The sequence below is a fragment of the Cebus imitator genome, unplaced genomic scaffold (genome assembly GCF_001604975.1).
Source record: "Cebus imitator isolate Cc_AM_T3 unplaced genomic scaffold, Cebus_imitator-1.0 Scaffold58, whole genome shotgun sequence".
Lineage (NCBI taxonomy): Eukaryota > Metazoa > Chordata > Mammalia > Primates > Cebidae > Cebus > Cebus imitator.
The window spans coordinates 952,071-971,533 of NW_016107373.1; the positions used below are offsets into that span (position 1 = coordinate 952,071).

Here is a 19,463-nt window from a genome sequence, read left to right on the forward strand (position 1 = left end):
TCAGCCTCCCAAGTAGCTGGGATTACAGATACCTGCCACCATGCCCAGCTAATTTTTTTTTTTTTTTTTGAGACAGAGTTTCGCTCTTGTTGCTCATGCTGGAGTGGAATGGCATGGTCTCGGCTCACCACAACCTCCACCTCCCATGTTCAAGTGATCCTCCTCCCTCAGCCTCCCAAGTACCTGAGATTACAGGCCTAAGCCACCACGCTTGGCTGATTTTGTATTTTTAGTAGAGATGGGGTTTCTCCATGTTGGTCAGGCTGGTCTTGAACTCCTGACCTCAGGTGATCCGCCTGACTCAGCCTCCCAAAGTGCTGAGATTACAGGTGTGAGCCACCATGCCTGGCCAGTTTTTTTTCTATTTTTAGTAGAGATGGGGTTTTGCCATGTTAGCCAGGCTGGTCTTGAACTCCTGACCTCAGTTGATCTGCCTGCCTCAGCCTCCCAAAGTGCTGGAATTACAGGCATGAGCCATCATGCCTGACTGGGAGGAGTGTATTTCAAAGGATCAGAAAGTATCATTAAATAATGAAATAAAATGTCGCAACACATTTAACATTAATAACTAGTAATACCAACTTGGTCATTTTGCTAATAATGCTGATGGATCACATCACTGAGTCTCCATGCCGTCCAGGTCTTTCACCTTTGTACAGTGTATAGTGGGGCAAATGTCCAGCAGCATTCATGGCATCCTTTTAATGAACCCATATCCTGTAGATTCTCTTAAGTGTGAGAGTTATCTGCTGCAGATGCAAAAAGTTTAACTTTCCTTCCCCATGCCAGCCCCATCTTGAACCACTTAGAATGGATTTAGGGGAAGAGAACTGACATTTAGTGAGCATCATCTTGTGAAGCACTTTGCCTTTATAATGTTATTTAATCATTATAACAACTCTTGAGGTAGGTGTTCGTTATCCTTGTTTTTCCAAAAAATGAAACTAAGACTCAGTGAGTTTGTGTCCTACACATGCTCTGATATTTTTATTGTTCACTTGTTTGTTTGCTGTCTCCCCACATCATATTGTAAACTTTTAAAGGATAGAGATCTTGTCATTGCTTGATCCTCTGTAATAGTTTCTGGCATATAGTAGGGACTGGGCAAATGTTTGTGGAATATATAGAGTGGCAGAACTGATATTTATCCGAAGTATCTCTAGTTACAGACTCTGTACTTTTTTTCATGTTATGTTCTCTCCTCGGCATTCTATTTTCTCCTTTCCCACTGGTTCCTGTTTCTCTGGACGGTGACCTGGACCCAAAACTTTAAAAGATGTGTCCAGATTTTCTTGCTGTAACCAACTTTCCTCTTACCTCTTTAAACACTTCCATGTTCATGCTGGCTGACCTTCTCTTACGAGAAATTCTCTTAAAAATTAAAATGGTGGGAGCAACCTCCTTCTATTCCCATTTTGAAAAGATAGTAGGACAATATCAGCACCTAAGCCACTGAGCCAGCTAGCATGTAGAATGGATAAATCTGTCTTTTTTGTTGTTGTTTTTTTATGTCCTTTTAGGGGGAGGGAGATGGAGTCTCCCTTTGTCACCCAAGCTTGAGTGCTGTGGCACGATTTCAGCTCACTGCAACCTCTGCCTCCCAGCTTCAAGTGATTCTCTTGCTTCAGCCTCCCAAGTACCTGGGATTATAGATGCCTGCCACCACGCCTGGCTTTTTTGTATTTTTGGTAGAGACGAGGTTTTACCAGGCGGGTCTCGAGCTCCTGACCTCAAATGATCCGCCTGCCTCTGACTTTCAAAGTGCTGGTATTACAGGCATAAGCCACCGTCCCCAGCCTCGATAAATCTGTCAGTTAATAAATAAAAATTTGTGTCTGTTGGCCGGACGTGGTGGCTCACACCTGTAATCCCAGCACTTTGAGAGGCTGAGGTGGGTAGATCACGAGGTCAGGAGATCTAGACCATCCTGGCCAACATGGTGAAACCCTATCTCTACTAAAAATATAAAAATCAGCTGGGCGTGGTGGTGTGCGCCTGTAGTCCCAGCTACTCGGGAGTCTGAGGTAGAAGTACTTGAACCTGGGAAATGGAGGTTGCAGTGAGCCGAGATCGTGCCACTGCACTCCAGCCTGGTGACAGAGTGAGACTTTGTCTAAAAAAAAAAAAAAAATTTATGTCTGTTAACAACAACAACAACAAAAAATAGTAGGAGATTTGTTATTTGAAGTATCTCTCTTTGTAGAGAAGGCTATTTACAGAGAAGGATCCAGAAGAAGTATTCTAGTTAATCAAAGAGTAAAGAATTTTCCATTTTTAGGGTTAGAATGCAAATCCCTTTATGGGGTTGTTACTATGAACCAGCAAAACCATACTGTCGACATGGCATGACAAGCATTACAGATTTCCATTTAGTTTAAACACTAGCATCCTCAGTTTTGCCAACTTCAACTTAATATATTGGAATATATTCAAGATAACATTGGTTTCAGAACAGGTCTGGATGTTGAAGACTAATTTGGTCCTCTGTCATTGTATCTTTTCTTTTTAGGTTTTGGGCATTTCATAACAAATATCCAAAATAGGTAGAAGGAACAATGTGAATGATGATGTACGTTGCCATAAACAGTTATTACCATTTACTGTGTACCTTGTGATATACTATTTTCTTGTGACTTTCCCCCCCCGCCCCGTACATATTCTGCTTTTGTATCCTGGGACTTTTCAAAACTGGAGTGGAATGAATTTATTTATTTATTTTGAGACAGGGTCTCACTCTGTCACACAGGCCAGAGTACAGTGGCATGATCAGGGCCCACTGCAGCCTCCCTGGGCTCAAGCAGCCCTCCCACCTCAGCCTCTCAAGTAGCGGAGACTATAGTCATACACCAACACATCTGGCTAATTTTTTTGTATTTTTTATAGAGATGGAGTTTTGCCATACTGCCCAGGCTGGTCTCAAACTCCTGGGCTCAAAGGATCCTCAGCCTCCCAGAGTGCTGGGATTACAAGTGTGAACTACCACAGCTACATGGGAAGCTGAGGTGAGAGGATCGTGTAATTGCAGGAGGTCGAGGCTACAGTGAGCTGTGATCAGGCCACTGCACTCCAGCTTGGATGACAGAGCAAGACCCTGTCTCAAAAAAACAAACCAAAAAAAACCAAATAAATGTAAAAAAAATAAAGGCATCAGGATGTCGTTCTCAAATTAATTTATAAATGCAGTATAATTTCAGGCCATGACTTTTGTTTCATTTATCTCATTAATTCTGAATTTGAGTTTTTAATATGAGGTCTACAGATTACCCCATGGGTGGTCTTCATGGGTTCTGTCTGACTTTGAAACTGCTAAATTTTGTAGGTACAAAAGTGTTTATTTTAGGGTAATCCCTCATTTTAATCAATTTTTAAGGGAGCTGGTGCAGTGATCCATGGTTGTAATCCTAGCAGTTTGGGAGGCCAAGGTGGGAGGATCACTGGAGGCCAGGAATTCGAGACTAGCCTGGGTAACAAGGTAAAAACCCTGTCTCTACCAAAAAAAAAAAAACCCATTTTTAAAATTAGCCAGGCATGGTAGCACACGCCTCTGGTCCCAGCTACACAGTAGGCTAAGGCCGGAAGGAAGATGCCTTGAGCCCAGGAGGTTGAGCCTGTAGTGAGCCATGCTTATGCAACTGCATTCTAGTCTCAACAACAAAATGAGAAACTGTCTTAAAAAAAAAAAAAAACAACTCCACTATTTTAAATCCTTAAGTGGTTTGATTTTTATTTTTTAAATTGTTTTTAGGCTGGTGGGCCACCAAAGAAGGGGAAACCAGCTGCACCAGGAGGCGCAGGGAGCACTGGAACCAAGAACAAGAAAGGACTGGAGACCAAAGAAATAGTGGAGCCTGAGCTCTCGGTCAGTATTACACACTGAGCCTGGAACTCATGAACCATGCAAAGTGAGACCTACGAGAAGACTGGAGTTCTTTGCTGGATTCTACAACATACAGTTAATTGATATCTTTTAGCTTATTGAAACCACCTTGGAGAATCTCCTTTGTCGTAGTATAATAGAATCCTTAGAAACTATCGAATACCTATGGGAGTATTCTTTTAGTTTTGGCTAGATTATGTTTACATTCTTGTCATCTGTTCCCTTAAGCAATTCCTAATTCTAATAAGTGTTTGTATTTTACAGATAGAAGTATGTGAAGAAAAAGCTTCAGCTGTCCTTCCCCCTACCTGTATACAGCTTCTTGACAGCAGCAACTGGAAAGAAAGGCTGGCTTGTATGGAAGAGTTCCAGAAGGTAGTGCATAGGAATGAATTGAGTGTGAAAGAAAATTAGATTTTATGGAAGCAGTGAAATTGACGAATGAAGGATTTGTCCTAATTGCTGTGTTTTATAACCAGTGAACACATTTCATGGCATTAAAGATAAGGTGGGACTTTTTATTTCTTGTAGTAGTTGTATAGTGTTTGCTATCTTTAAGCATCAGTATTCTATGGCCTCTGTAAGCTCATGATTTAATACTTAGGAATATTAGATTCTTATTCTGAATTATAAGGCTTAGATTATTATTATTATTATTATTTTTTGAGAAGGAGCCTCGTTCTGTCACCCAGGTTGGAGTGCAGTGGGGCAATATTGGCTCACTGCAACCTCCGCCTCCCAGGTTCAAGTGATTCTCTTGCCTCAGCCTCCCGAGTAGCTGGGATTACAGGCACTGCCACCATGCCTGGCTCAATTTTTGTATTTTTGATAGAGACAAGGTTTCACCGTGTTCACGAGGATGGTCTCAATCTCCTGATCTCATGATCTACCCACCTCAGCCTCCCAAAGTGCTGGGATTACAGGTGTGAGCCACCGTGCCCAGCCAGATTAATTTTTAAATTATGGTACTTGCTCGTAAACTTCCTAGGCCAATAGGTCTCTCTACTTAAACCACCCTTCATCCAGTTCTTTTTTTTCCCGTTTATCATCATGGTTCTTTGATAGAATGAACATTATCCATTGGTATGAAAACCTCTCAAAAACCAGTATTGGAAAGGAGCATGGCAATTCATTTTGCAAATACCGGGTAATTCTAATGAGGAAGGGTAAGGAGAAACTGCAAGAGCACTGGAACTTAAGGCAGACACCTTCCAGTCCTGCATCTGCTGCTCATTGGGTTTAGATCTGCGTTTGTGCATATTTGATATTTAATACTTCAGAACTTCGAATCTATTCTGCTTTGATGTCTTTAGGAAAATCAAGTAAGAGAAAATATGTATAAGCAGTTTCTGCCACACACTAGCAAATGAAAACTATGATTTTGCATGGAGCGAACTATTTGTGAATTTGTGAATTTCTGAAATGTGAGATAGTTTCATTGATACTAATTTAACAGCCACATACCAAGCCATACATAAGAAATAAAGCCTTATAGACATAAACACACAAAGAAATAAAGCAACAGCAGAAACTGTATAATCTCCCCCAGTAACCCTCCTCAGTTGTATTCCACGCCTTCCTTCAGAGGTAACCACTTACCTGACTTTGGTATTTAATCTTCCTTTGGAACTAATCTTTAACACTCATATTCTCTTACTTTACTTCAAGGCTGTTGAGCTAATGGACCGAACTGAAATGCCATGCCAGGCATTAGTGAGGATGCTAGCCAAGAAACCTGGATGGAAAGAAACTAATTTTCAGGTATTTTAAAATGTGAGATTTAATGTCTTTTGTTGAAGTAATTTACATTACATCATCCTGTGGAGTAATACAGCAGTATAGTTTTGGTAATGATTTTTCATGAACAATGGAGTGTGTGCATTTTGACTGAACACATAGCTAGAGTTGACTCTTGAACAATGTGGAGATTAGCGGCACTATCCCTTGTACAGTTGAAACTTCACATATAACTCTGGACTCCCCAAGTACTTAACTACTTAATAGCCTACTGTTGCCAGAAACCTTATTGATAGCCTTGTCAATTAACACGTATTTTGTATGTTATATGTATTGTATGTTCTTTTTTTCCTTTTTTCTTTTATTACATTGTAACATATATTGTATATTCTTACAATAAAGTAAGCTAGAGAAAAAATGTGATTAAGAAAATCCTAAGGAAGAGAAAACATTCACAACTTATTAAGTGGCAATGGATCATCATAAAGGTCTTCAATTCTCATTATCTTCATGTTGAATAGGCTTAGAAGGAGAAAGAGTAAGAGAAAGGGTTTGTCTTGGTGTTTCAGGAGTAGCAGAGGCAGAAGAAAATCCATGTATAAGTGGATCTTTGCAGTTCAAATCCGTGTTGTTCAAGGATCAACTGTATAACTTTATATAATTAGGGATTTATATATGTATAATATGTAAATGCATATACATGTACATCTAATTTGTATAATTTAGATATATGTATTTTTCTTATCAATTTTAGGCCTAAAAGGCTTCTAGTCTATCTTTACATATTCAAGGGAGAAATAAACAGTGAGATAGCTTTTTTATTAGATGGAATAAAAATAAGTGCAGTCCTTAAATTGCCAATGAAAATTTACCACATAATCAATTTTATACCCTCATTAACTAATAATAGAAGTGAAATTTAGCAGTACCAAGTTATTAGTCTAAGCAGTAAGTATAGGAAAGTGGTATAAGAAGGAAAATGAGAAAAAGTTTCCTTCTGTTTTTCTAGATGTGTATAAAATAGACCTTGGCCAGGCGCGGTGGCTCACACCTGTAATCCCAGCACTTTGGGAGCCCGAGACGGGTGGATCACCTGAGGTCAGGAGATCAAGACCATTCTGGCCAACATAGTGAAACCTTGTCTCTACTAAAAATATAAAAATTAGCCAGGCATGGTGGTAGGTGCCTGTAATCCCAGCTACTCGGGAGGCTGAGGCAGGAGAATCACTTGAACCTGGGAGGTGGAGGTTTCAATGAGCCAAGATTGTACCACTGCACTCCAGCCTGGGCGACAGAGTGAGACTCCATCTCAAAAAAAAAAAAAAAAAATAGGCCTCATGCTAAACAAAGTTGAAATGTGTCAGGTTTATTTTTGGCATCTTGCTAGTCTCTTTTTGGTTTCTCTTCTGCTGCCACCTCATTTTCCCTCTAGGATGTTTAGCTCCCTCATACACTGTGTTTCCCTTAGATTGTGTTACATAGCACCTTATCTGTATAGGCCAGCTCCACAAAGGCTAAATATTCTAAAAGATTGCTGAGGTGCCTCCCCTCTGCCCTTTTCTTTCTTTCTTTTCTTTTTTTTTTTTTTTTTTTTTTTTTTGAGAAAGGGCTTCACTCCACTGTCCAGGCTGGAGTGTGGTGGTGCAAACATGGCTCACTGCAACGTTGACATCCCAGGCTTGGCTGGGTGTGGTGACTCATGCCTGTAATCCTAGCACTTTGGGAGGCTGAGGCAAGTGAATCACTTGAAGCCAAGAGTTCAAGACCAGCCTGGCCAACATGGTGAAACCCTGTCTCTGCTAAAAATACAAAAATTAGCTGGGCATGGTAGCACATACCTGCTACTCAAGAGACTGAGGCAGGAGAATCACTTGAACCTGGGAGGTGGAGGTTGCAATGAAATGAGATCACATCATTTGCACTCCAGCCTGGGTGACAGAGAGAGACCCTGTCTCAAAACAAAACAAAACAAACAAACAAAAAACCTTGCAGACATCCCAGACTCAAAAGATCCTCCCACTTCAGTCTCCCAAGTAGCTGGGACTACAGGTGTGTATCACTACACCTTGCTAATTTTTTTTCTCTAATTCATAGACTCTCCTTGGTTAACTTAATGACAAGCTAGCAACTAGACAGATTTTCTTAAATGCCTTGAACCAATATAGTATGTCTCCCACCCTCTGCCAAGGGGTGTGTGTGTGTGTGTGTTGGGACATGCCAGAGATACTCAGGCACTTTACATCTTTACCTTAGAGTTTTTAAGCAAGGTCTGAAGGTCAGTCAGAGATCTGAGATTAGGGCCATTTTCAGTCTTTCTTGGGCATACACACAGCCTTGAATATGCACACAACCTCCTAGATTGTCAGAGTCCTCTGTGGACATCTTATTCCCTAGATCGTTTTATGTTTTTGACTAAGCTGGTTTGCCCCAACTGGTATTGTGACCTTACACAGCTCTGATGTTAGATGTTAAACAGTTGCCACTCATTATTTTCAGCAAAATCCCTGAGGATAGGGCTTTCCCACTGAGCTAGCCAGAGTCCCATCAAAAAACAGGCTCTTCTAATGGAACTTTTCCAGGAAGCTGTCAGATAAGACAGTACTTGGGGTAAAAACTTTTTGAGGAGGTCCGCACATAAGCTGTCCGCCCACCTGCCAGTGGCTGCAGAGCTCTAGGTTTTCACAGTTGCCATTGTTTATAAGACTTCCAGTTTTGAGGACTACTGTGGAACTGGAAGAAAAGGAACAAAGCAAGTTAAATCACCAGAAAACTCACTCTTCTTATTGCAATTCAGCTTTTTAAAAAATGGTTCTTGTAGTGTTACAAGCCTTTTTAAAATTTTCAGAGTTGTGAAATAAGTTGATTTAGATTGTTTTTGCCAGTATTCTACATTGCTTTTAAAGAAGATCAGTTTTTCAGAGGTATTGACTCCACAATTGCGAAGTCCCACCCAAGAACATTTCTTTGGTTTGTTTTTTGGTTTGGGGTTTTAAAAAACTTTTTTTAAATTTTTATTTGTTCACATGCCTGCTATGTCAAATTTTGGGGGTTTTTACAGACAAGGTCTTACTCTGTTGCCCAGACTAGAGTACAGTGGTGTGAACATGTCTCACTGCAGCCTCAGCCTCCTGGGTTCGAGTGATCCTCCCACTTCAGCCTCCCAAGTAGCCTGGACTATAGGTGAGGGCCACGACACCCAGCTTATTTTTTTGTACTTGTAGAACTGGGGTCCCTCCATATTGACAAAGCTGTTCTTGAATTCCTGGGCTCAAGCAGTCCTCTCGCCTCAACCTCCCAAAGTGCTAGGATTGCAGGCATGAGGCAGGCAAGAATCACATTTTAAAAGAGGATGTTTGTGTGGCCAGGCACAGTGGCTCACACCTGTAATCCCAGCACTTGGGGAGGCTGAGGTGATATCCACTTGAGATCCACTAGAGGTCGGGAGATTGAGACCAACCTGGCCAACATGGTGAAAACTCATCTCTACTAAAAATATAAAAATTAGCTGGGTGTGGTGGTGGGTGCCTGTAAGTAAGCCTAAGCCCAGCTATTCGGGCGGCTAAGGCATGAGAATCACTTGAACCTCAGCAACCTCTGCCTCCTGGGTTCCAGTGATTCTCTCGTGTGTGTGTATGAGGGTTGTAGTGTTTTTGTAGGCAGCCCTAGTAGTAATTCTCAGTTATGCAGTCGGTATAGTAATTTATTGTATATTTTAGGATGTGTATTCAGTACTAAATGCAAATAATCATAAGAGGAGGAAAATACAAAAATCAAATTTTTCAATTCATAAACTTTCTCTTAATATTGCTTGTTAACATTTTGGAACAGAGTAGCTTTTTTTTCCCCTCTCTTCATTGTCAGTTGAGTAATTGGTAACAATTAAAGGATAAAAATGCTGGGCGGGGCCGGGCGCGGTGGCTCGCGCCTGTAATCCCAGCACTTTGGAAGGCTGAGGTGGGCAGATCACGAGATCAAGAGATTGAGACCATCCTGGCCAACACAGTGAAACCCCGTCTCTACTAAAAATACACAAAAAAATTAGCTGGGCATGGTGGCGCGTGCCTGTAATCCCAGCTACTCAGGAGGCTGAGGCAGGAAAATTGCCTGAACCCAGGAGGCGGAGGTTGCGGTGAGCCGAGATCGCGCCACTGTACTTCTAGCCTAGTGACAGAGTGAGACTCTGTCTCAAAAATAAATAAATAAAATAATTTTAAAAATATAAATAAAGGACAAAAATTATTTTGTGTATTTGTTTAAAATGCTGATTTTACCTTAGTTGTGTTCTCAGTTGTCCCTAACCATGTCATATCTGTTACATGCTATTCATACAAGTAAATAAATAAATGTCCTTGACTTGCTCATAACTTTATAATACTTATCCTTGTTCAGGTGATGCAAATGAAGCTTCACATAGTTGCTTTGATTGCCCAGAAGGGAAATTTTTCCAAAACATCAGCCCAGATTGTATTAGATGGCCTTGTGGACAAGATTGGAGATGTAAAATGTGGGAACAATGCAAAAGAAGCTATGACAGCGATAGCTGAAGCCTGTATGTTACCATGGACTGCTGAACAGGTTAGTGACACAAAACTCATTTCTCCACTTTTCCCAGTTTTTCCCCCCAAACTTTAAGCTTACTAATTAAACCGTAATTTTTATCTTCTCAAGTAAAATCTTTTTTGATACTGCATTTTTTTTCAAGTTGGATTCTTACTCTGGTGTCCAGGCTGGAGTGCAGTGGCACGATCTCGGCTCACTGCAACCTTCCCAGGTTCAAGTGATTCTCTTGCTTCATCCTTCCACATAGCTGGGATTACAGGTACCTGCCACCAACCTGGCTAATTTTTGTATTTTTAGTAGAAACGGGATTTGAATATGTTGGCCAGGGTGGTCTTGAACTCCTGACCTCAGGTGATCCACCTGCCTTGGCCTCCCAAAGTGCTAGGATTACAGGCGTAAGCCACCACGTCTGGTTCTTTGATGCTGCATTTTTATTTTTACCTTTAAAAATAATTTATTGCCTAGTGATGAAAATTTATCTTAGTCAAAAATATTCGGCGTATGCAGTGACTCATACCTGTAACCTGAGCAGTTTGGGAAGCTGAGGCAGAAAGATGACTTGAGGCCAGGAGTTTGAGACCAGCCTGGCCAACAAGGTGAAACCCCGTTTCTACTAAAAGCACCAAAATTAGCCAGGCATGGTGGTGTGCACCTGTAATGCCAGCTACTAGGGAGGCTGAGGCAGGAGAATTGCTTGAATCCTAGAGACAGAGGTTGCAGTGAGCTGAGTTCACACCACTGTACTCCAGCCTGGGCAATAGAGTGAGACTCTGTCTCAAAACAAAACAAAACAAAATTTCTGTAGAAGGTGAGAGAGCCCCGGAGCTCAAGGCTGCAATGATTCATGATTGTGCCATTGTACTCCAGGGTGACAGAACAAGACCCTGTCTCTTAAAAAAAAAGACATTATAATGCTGAGTAATTGCTGAAAATCTATAAACAGTCCAGAATGCTTTTAGTCCTATTGTCACTCACCTCATTTTCTTGTGTAGGTTAACTCTTGTTCCTAACGCATGCTTGTTAGTTGTTTGAAAACTATGTTTAATGCACATCTGCCTTAATGTAGTATATTTCTATAAGAAATATGAGATAAAACACAGATTGATTGTTTTCCCCCGTTCCAGGTTATGTCAATGGCTTTCTCACAAAAGAATCCCAAAAATCAGTCAGAAACTCTGAATTGGCTATCAAATGCTATAAAAGAATTTGGTTTTTCTGGGTAAGTCAGAATGAAATCAACTGGAAAATAATTAAATGTTCTGTCAGTCTCTAAGTCATGATTTGTTGTAGTTATTGCTGCTTACTTCTGAAGAGCTAGAGCTGGGTTGTCTCATTTATATAAAAGAAAATTACCTTTTTTCTCAAAGGTCAGTATTGGCTTGTGTTCCTGCCTTTTGATATTCACTGAAAGATGAATTACAGGCGTAAGCCACCACGTTTTTTCCTGAAGCATTAATAACTTTCCCATAGAAAATCAAGTTCCAAGGATTTCTGGTCAAATACATTAGGAAATTTCTGTATGTAATTACATTTGTTTGAATACCTGTGGTGTGCTTTGGCGAATTAAATGCTCTCAGAAATCCTGCAATAGAAGAGCTTGTTTTACTTTGTTTAACCCACTGTTCCCAAACTTATTTGCATATAGAGCACAGTTGTTTATTTAAAACAAAACATTATACAGTTTACTTTATTCAAAAAGCACTTTCTAAATCATAGTTCATTTGATTTAATTGTCGTAAAACTATGTGAGAGATTATGTTATCCCTGTCTTATAGATGAGGACTAAGGCATAGAAAGTTTAAGTAATTTAGGCTGGTTATAGTTAGGAAAGTGAAAAACCAAGATTTTAATCCAGGCATTCTGCTTTGGAAAAAAAATGGTATAACTGCTATACTATGTTGCCTTTCTCTGTGCCATGCTACATTTTGCAACATGCCTTTTAATATCTTGTAAAATGGTATTTTGAGTTCTACTGATTGAAAAAACACTACTCTAGAAGTTATCATTCAAACAACAAAGAACTGTTTATTATGTTATTATCTGTGGTATTCTCCCATAGTTGAGGGTATTGTTATAATTTCTCTTAATTGTAGTCTTTGATATAACACAGCTCTCTTGGCATGTCACTTATAAAAGCCACATAAATATTTTCCTCTTTTTTTATTATGATCTTTCATTTATTCATTTATTAGACAATTACAGATTGGCCACTACAATGTTCCAATTGTTTGTTCCAGTCCCTCAGAATACATCATGAACAAAATTAAATTTATTTTTCATGAGAGTTATAGCTGAGTAAAGAAAGATAGGTAATAAATAGTTAAAAAATACATATATATATATATATATATATATATATATATATATGTATTTTTTATATATGGCACACACACATATATGCATGCCAGGTGCAGTGGCTCACGACTGCAATCCCAGCACTTTGGGAGGTGAGGCAGGTGGATTACCTGAGGTCAGGAGTTCGAGACCAGCCTGACCAACATGGAGAAACCCTGTCTCTACTAAAAATACAAAATTAGTCGGTCATGGTGGCACATGCCTGTAATCCCAGGTACTTGGGAGGCTGAGACAGGAGAATCACTTGAACCGGAGGCAGAGGTTGCAGTGAGCTGAGATCATGCCATTACACTCCAGCCTGGGCAACAAGAGTGAAATTCCATCTCAAGTATAATGTGTGTGTGTGTGTGTGTGTGTGTGTGTATTTGCATATATATTTATGTAAAGCACGATGAGGGGTTAAATGAAGTCAATATGGTATAGTTTAGATGGTATTGTTTTCTATATGGTAGTTGAAAAGTTCTTCCTGAAAAAATGACATTTGAGTGGAGCCCAGGACATGAAAGAGCAAGCTGTGATAATCAGAGAGGAGCATTCTTGACCAAGGGAAGAGCAATGCCAAAAGCTCTGTGGTAGGACACATGTGATGTATTTAAAATAGCAAGGAGTACATTTCCTTCAGAATGTAGCTATAGGACAATGAGTGAGTGGGTAGGAAGCAGTAGGAGATGAAGTTGGTGAAAGAATAGAGCCAGGTCATGTGGGCCTCAACATTTTGAATAAGTTGGGAAGGCATTAGGGGATTTTGGAGCATAAGAGTAACAGGTTCTTTCTGACTCTGGTCAGAGAAAACAGAGAGGAGATTAAAGACAGGGAGATGAATTAGTAGGCTATTGGAATAATCCTGTTGATAAACTCTGGTGGGTTAGACATAGATTGTAGAAGTGCAAGTGTTATAACTGATAATATATTTAAAATGTAGAACAGAACAGGATATAAGGGATGTAGGCTGTTTTCCAGGCATACAAATGGAAATATTACAAAGGCAACTGGTTGATATGAATCTGGAGTTCAGGGGAGAGTTCAAGATTAGATTTATGAGTTGTAATTAAGCATAATAGCATTGTCAGCATATAGATAGTATTTAAAGCTCACTTTAAAGTTAGTGTAGGAGGCTGGGTGCAGTGGCTCACGCCTGTAATCCCAACGCTTTGGGAGGCCAAGGCAGTCAGATCACTTGAAATAGGAGTTCAAGCTCAGCCTGGCCAACATGGTGAAACCCTGTCTCTACTAAAAATACACACACAAAAAAAGCAGCTGGGTGGGGTGGTGCACACCTATAATCTCAGCTATTCAGGAGGCTGAGGCATAAGAATCGCTTGAACCAGAGAGGCGGAAGTTGCAGTGAGCCGTCATGGTACTGTACTCCAGCCTAGGTGATGGAGCAAGACTCTGTCTAAAATAAAATAGTGTAGGAAGAGAAAAAGTGAGAACTTCTCCAAAGGGAGCCAGTCCTAGAGTCTGGCTTTATACAACTCTATTGAGTATTTTGAGGGTTTCATTTGTTTGCTTTTAATTCTAAATGTTTCTTCTAGGTTGAATGTCAAAGCTTTCATTAGCAATGTGAAGACAGCTCTTGCTGCAACAAACCCAGTGAGTACATAACAACATATATAGGGCATTATTCTCATCTTTGTGGTTCTTTTCTGATTTAAAAAGCTCTTTTTCTTCTGTCTGGCAGGCTGTAAGGACTGCTGCCATAACCCTGCTTGGTGTGATGTATCTGTATGTTGGTCCCTCTTTGCGAATGTTCTTTGAAGATGAGAAGCCTGCCCTCCTATCCCAGATAGATGCAGAATTTGAGAAGGTAAAATTTCCACAAATGATAGAATCTATAAGTGGACTTGAGAATCTCATATTAATTAAGACTAAACTGTTGGGCGTGGTGGTGTGGGCCTATAGTCCCAGCTACTCAGGAGACTGAGGAAGGAGGATTGCTTAAGTGCAGATGTTTTGGGCTGTAATGTGCTATGCCAGTTGGGTGTCCACACTAAGTTCAGCATTAGTATTGGGACCTCCCAGGACCCAAGACCACCAGGTGACCCAAGGAGAGGTGAACTGGCCCAGATCAGAAACAGAGCAGGTCAGCCAGGTGCAGTGGCTCATACCTGTAATCCCAGCACTTTGGGAGGCCAAGGCAGGAGGATCCTTTGAGCCCAGGAGTTCAAGACCAGCTGGGCAACAAAGTAAGACCTTGTCTCTACAAAAATATCTAAAAATTAGCCGGGCATAGTGACACATGCTTGTCGTCCCAGCTATACATGAGGCCAAGGTGAGAGGATAACCTGAGCCCAGAAAGTTGAGGCTGCAGCCAGCCAGGTTTATACCACTGTATTCCAGTGTAGGTCACAGAGAGAGACCTTGTCTCAAAAGAAAAAAAAAAAAGAAAACAGAGCAGGTCAAAACCCCCATGCAGATCAATAGTGGGATCACACCTGTGAATAACCACTGCATTCCAGCCTGGGCAACGTACTGAAACTCCATCTTTCTGGAATGAAGAATATGTATGTGTTTAATTTTATGTACAATAAAGTCTAGAAGTGTTCATAAGAAATTGATTATTTTGGCCAGGCCTGGTGGCTAATGCCTGTAATCCCAGCACTTTGGGAGGCCAAGGTGGGCAGATCACTTGAGGTCAGAAGTTCGAGACCAGCCTGGCCAATATAGCAAAGCCACATCTCTACTAAAAATACAAAAATCAGCCAAGCGTGGTGGCACATGCCTATAATCTCAGCTACTTGAGAGGCTGTGGCATAAGAATCACTTGAACTCGGGAGGCAGAGATTGCAGTGAGCCAAGATCATGCCACTGCACTCCAGCCTGGGCAACAGAGTGATGCTCTGTCTCAAAAAAAAAAAAAAAAAAGAAGATTTATTTTATTTTATTTTATTTTTGAGATACAGTTTCTCTTATTGCCCAGGCTAGAGTGCAATGGTGCTTTCTTGGCTCACTGCAACCCACCCCCCAGGTTCAAGAAATTCTCCTGCCTCAGCCTCCTTACCTGGGAAACTAGGATTACAGGCTTGCGCTACCATGCCAGGCTAATTTTTGTATTTTTAGTAAGGACGAGTTTTCACCGTGTTGGCCAGGGTGGTCTCAAACTCCTGATATCTGGTGATCTGCTTGTCTCAGCCTCCCAAAGTGCTGGGATTACAGGCGTTAGCCACCACGCCCAGCCAATGATTTTATTTATGAGGAAGAGAATTAGGTAGTTATGGTACAGAATAGGAGATTTTTCTGTCTATGTTCTTTCATACAATGTCAAACATTGTAAATGTATTACCTGTTCAAAAAGTATATTAAATATAACATTTTGTTTACTATATTTTTTGAGACAGGGTCTTACTTTGTCACCCAAATTGGAGTGCAGTGGCACGATCATGCCATACAGCAGCCTCAACCTCCCAGGCTCAAGTGATCCTCTGGCCTTAGCTCCCAAATAGGTGGAACCACAGGCACATGCCATCATGCCTGGCTAATTTTTAAAATTTTTTGTACAGACAAGGTCCCCCTTTGTTTCCCAGGATGGTCTTAAGCTCCTGGGCTCAAGCAGTTCTCTCACTTCAGCCTCTTAAAGTGCTGGGATTACAGGCATGAGCCACTGTTCCTGGCCAAATATAACATTTTTGAAAAATTTTAAATTAAAAACATAAATTTAAAAACCTTACTCTCCTTAAATAATATTTCTAAATGAAATTGCTGAGTGTTGACAGACTTGCTCTGCATTGTCTTGAGTATATGAGTCAAAAGACAGCTTCATAATTCTAATGGGTTTTGGGGGGAATTGTTTTTGGTTTTTGTTTTGTTTTGTTTTGTTTTTGAGACAGAATCTTGCTCTGTCACCGAGGCTGGAGTGCAGTGGCACCATCTCAGCTCACTGTAACCTCTGCCGCCTGGATTCAAGCGATTCTCCTGTGTCAGCCTCTCGAGTAACTAGGACCACAGGTGTGTGCCACCACACCCTGCTAATTTTTGTATTTTTAGTAGAGATGGGGTTTCACCATGTCGGCCAGGCTCGTCTCAAACTCCTGACCTCAAGTGATCTGCCCACCTTGGCCTCCCAAAGTGTTGGGATTATAAATATGAGCCACCACACCCCACCTTCTAGTAGGTTTTATATAAAATTACCTTTTGACATATAGTCTCAAAATTGTAATGTAGGTAGTAATCAAATTACCTACTGTGTACATAGGTATTATAAAGGAATGAGAGCTTGACACAGGCACCTTCTCTAATTTGTTTTTTCCCATATTCTATATAAATTTCATTAGCCTTACTCATTCATGTGTGTATAGATGCAGGGACAAAGCCCACCTGCTCCAACCAGAGGGATTTCCAAGCACAGCACAAGTGGTACAGATGAAGGAGAAGATGGAGATGAACCAGATGACGGGAGCAATGATGTTGTTGATCTTTTGCCAAGGACAGAGATCAGGTAGGCTGTAGTCTTTGAAGTGGTTTATTTCATTCTTTGTATTGAATCCTGAATGGTGTCATTTTGAATTCAGTGAGGGGAACTTATGTAATATCATCATTTTTTTTCTTTTGGAGTCTGGAATTAAAGGTTGTTTACTGTTTTTCAGTGATAAAATCACTTCAGAGTTGGTATCTAAGATTGGTGATAAGAATTGGAAGATCAGGAAAGAAGGCCTAGATGAAGTGGCAGGTATTATCAATGAAGCAAAATTTATCCAACCGAATATAGGTGAACTTCCAACTGCCTTGAAGGGTCGACTCAATGATTCAAATAAGATCTTGGTATGTGGAACATATGGCTGTTCTTTTTACCTCCCTTCCCCGCTGCTGCAGGAGTTTCCTTTACAGTGTAGCTTTCACTAGCAAAAAATAAGTGATTACTTTATTTACTTTGAACTAGAAATACCTGCCTTTAATTCATTAAGTGTATCTCAAGATAACTTGGTAGTTGGCAGATTTATTCATCAAATTTTTATGAATCTCAGAATTTGCTTTATGCAGAAATCCAATATTGAATATATTTGTATGAAACTGCTTGTAATATACATAAACATAATAATATCTATTTTTAAGTGTGGATTTTTATATCAGAGTTTCCTTAAACTAGGTTTTACCTTACTTTAAAATTGTAAAGTAGTATAATCTCTGGTCTAAAATTCTGATAATCCAGTTTTACAAACTGATGATAAAAGGAGAGGCCACTGCCTAAAAATTAATTAGAATAAACTAAGGAGAATAGCATGACAAGGTAATGTCTCTGTCTCTTGTGTAGGCCAGAAGTCTCCTACTGTATTGACAGTATAGAAGCAAACTTAAGAAAGTTAGCACACAACTTGCTTATGGTTTCAACATAAAGTATTGGCTCTTTTCACTCAGGTACAACAAACGTTGAATATCCTGCAACAACTGGCAGTGGCCATGGGCCCAAACATTAAGCAACATGTGAAAAATTTAGGCATTCCTATCATCACAGTGCTTGGAGACAGCAAGGTAAACCTAACTCTTTTCACCACAGCTCCATTCTGGAATAGGCCAGCCACATTCTTGGGTTAAAGATAATTCTCTTTTTAGAGTACATGTAAAGACCTTATAAACTTTATAAAGATGAGAATATTAGAATAAAAACAGTAAACATTTTTATCTTCCAGGCCCTGTTAAGGTGACCAGATACCACTTACTAGTTTTGTGACCTTTAGATAAGCTATCTTCATTGAGAGTCAGTTTCTTTATCTGTGAAATTTCTTACAGAAGTAAATGAGTCTGTATGTAAGGTACATTTTATTGTGCCTGTCTCCTATAGTATGCACACAATAAATGGTTGCTATTATAACATAACTGTGTAACATTTTGCTATCGTGAGTAAATATGTAAATTTGGGGTTCGTGAAGTTATTTTCTACTTTTATTTCCCTGAACTATTAGAGTGGGATCTTCTAGTAGTTCAGCAAGATATTTGTAGTTTCATAGTCCTAGAAGTCACTGAAAATGTCATTGAAGGTTGCAATGTTTAGCCCTAGACTAAATATTTAAATATCTCTATACTATTGTATAATTTATTTAATTTGAGGAACTATGCTATTTTAATATTAACATAAATTAATATGAAAACATAACTAATTTTCAATCAATTAGCAGTTTCACTCTTAACCATTATGAGGTCTTTAACATTTAGAATTTCATTCTTTACCAGACAAACATGGACATAAATGTCCCCAAAGATTCAAGAAACAAATCTAAGAGTTTATTCTTCTTACATGATATTTTATGCCCAGATCACTAACTGTTTTACCTGATTAACTGAGTATGCAAGTTTTACAATTTGGAGTTTTATATTTCTACTTTACCTTGGAGTTTTAGTACAATTGTAAAACTAGTTTCTGTTTCAGAGAAGATGGTTTCAAGTATGTTCATGTGGGCCTTAGAGAACCCTCCATTATTCATGTTCATAAAGCAACAATGATCACCCCCTAGCTCCAAACTGTAGTTGATGTTATTTTTGCGGATTACCTTCTCCATTTAGAACAATGTTCGAGCTGCTGCCCTAGCGACTGTGAATGCTTGGGCAGAACAGACTGGCATGAAGGAATGGCTGGAAGGAGAAGATCTTTCTGAAGAGCTAAAAAAGGAAAATCCTTTCTTGAGGCAAGAGGTTAGTATCATAAGTTAATCATGTGCATTACTCATGTCGTTTACTTCCATAGGGGCTTGAGCCTGTCTGATAAATACACATTTATGGTTAGAATGAGTTTCATTTTAAAATAGTTAAGAAAATGAAATCAAGGCCGGGCGCGGTGGCTCAAGCCTGTAATCCCAGCACTTTGGGAGGCTGAGGCGGGTGGATCACGAGGTCAAGAGATCGAGACCATCCTGGTCAACATGGTGAAACCTCATCTCTACTAAAAATACAAAAAATTAGCTGGGCATGGTGGCACGTGCCTGTAATCCCAGCTACTCAGGAG

The 19,463-nt window shown here is 40.0% G+C and overlaps 1 protein-coding gene across 3 annotated transcripts in view; it reads left to right on the forward strand.

Annotated features, from left to right (window-relative positions):
* CKAP5 (cytoskeleton associated protein 5) overlaps window positions 1–19,463 on the forward strand; it is a 112,746-nt gene that overhangs the window by 55,244 nt on the left and 38,039 nt on the right. For all 3 annotated transcript variants that reach the window (XM_017529280.2, XM_037738843.1, XM_017529281.2), the window contains exons 14-24: window positions 3,746–3,859; window positions 4,142–4,252; window positions 5,546–5,638; window positions 10,004–10,189; window positions 11,299–11,393; window positions 14,065–14,122; window positions 14,211–14,336; window positions 16,825–16,964; window positions 17,113–17,287; window positions 17,882–17,995; window positions 19,025–19,153. In XM_017529280.2, the coding sequence (XP_017384769.1) occupies window positions 3,746–3,859; window positions 4,142–4,252; window positions 5,546–5,638; window positions 10,004–10,189; window positions 11,299–11,393; window positions 14,065–14,122; window positions 14,211–14,336; window positions 16,825–16,964; window positions 17,113–17,287; window positions 17,882–17,995; window positions 19,025–19,153 (1,341 nt within the window). The remainder of the gene's footprint in view (window positions 1–3,745; window positions 3,860–4,141; window positions 4,253–5,545; window positions 5,639–10,003; window positions 10,190–11,298; window positions 11,394–14,064; window positions 14,123–14,210; window positions 14,337–16,824; window positions 16,965–17,112; window positions 17,288–17,881; window positions 17,996–19,024; window positions 19,154–19,463) is intronic.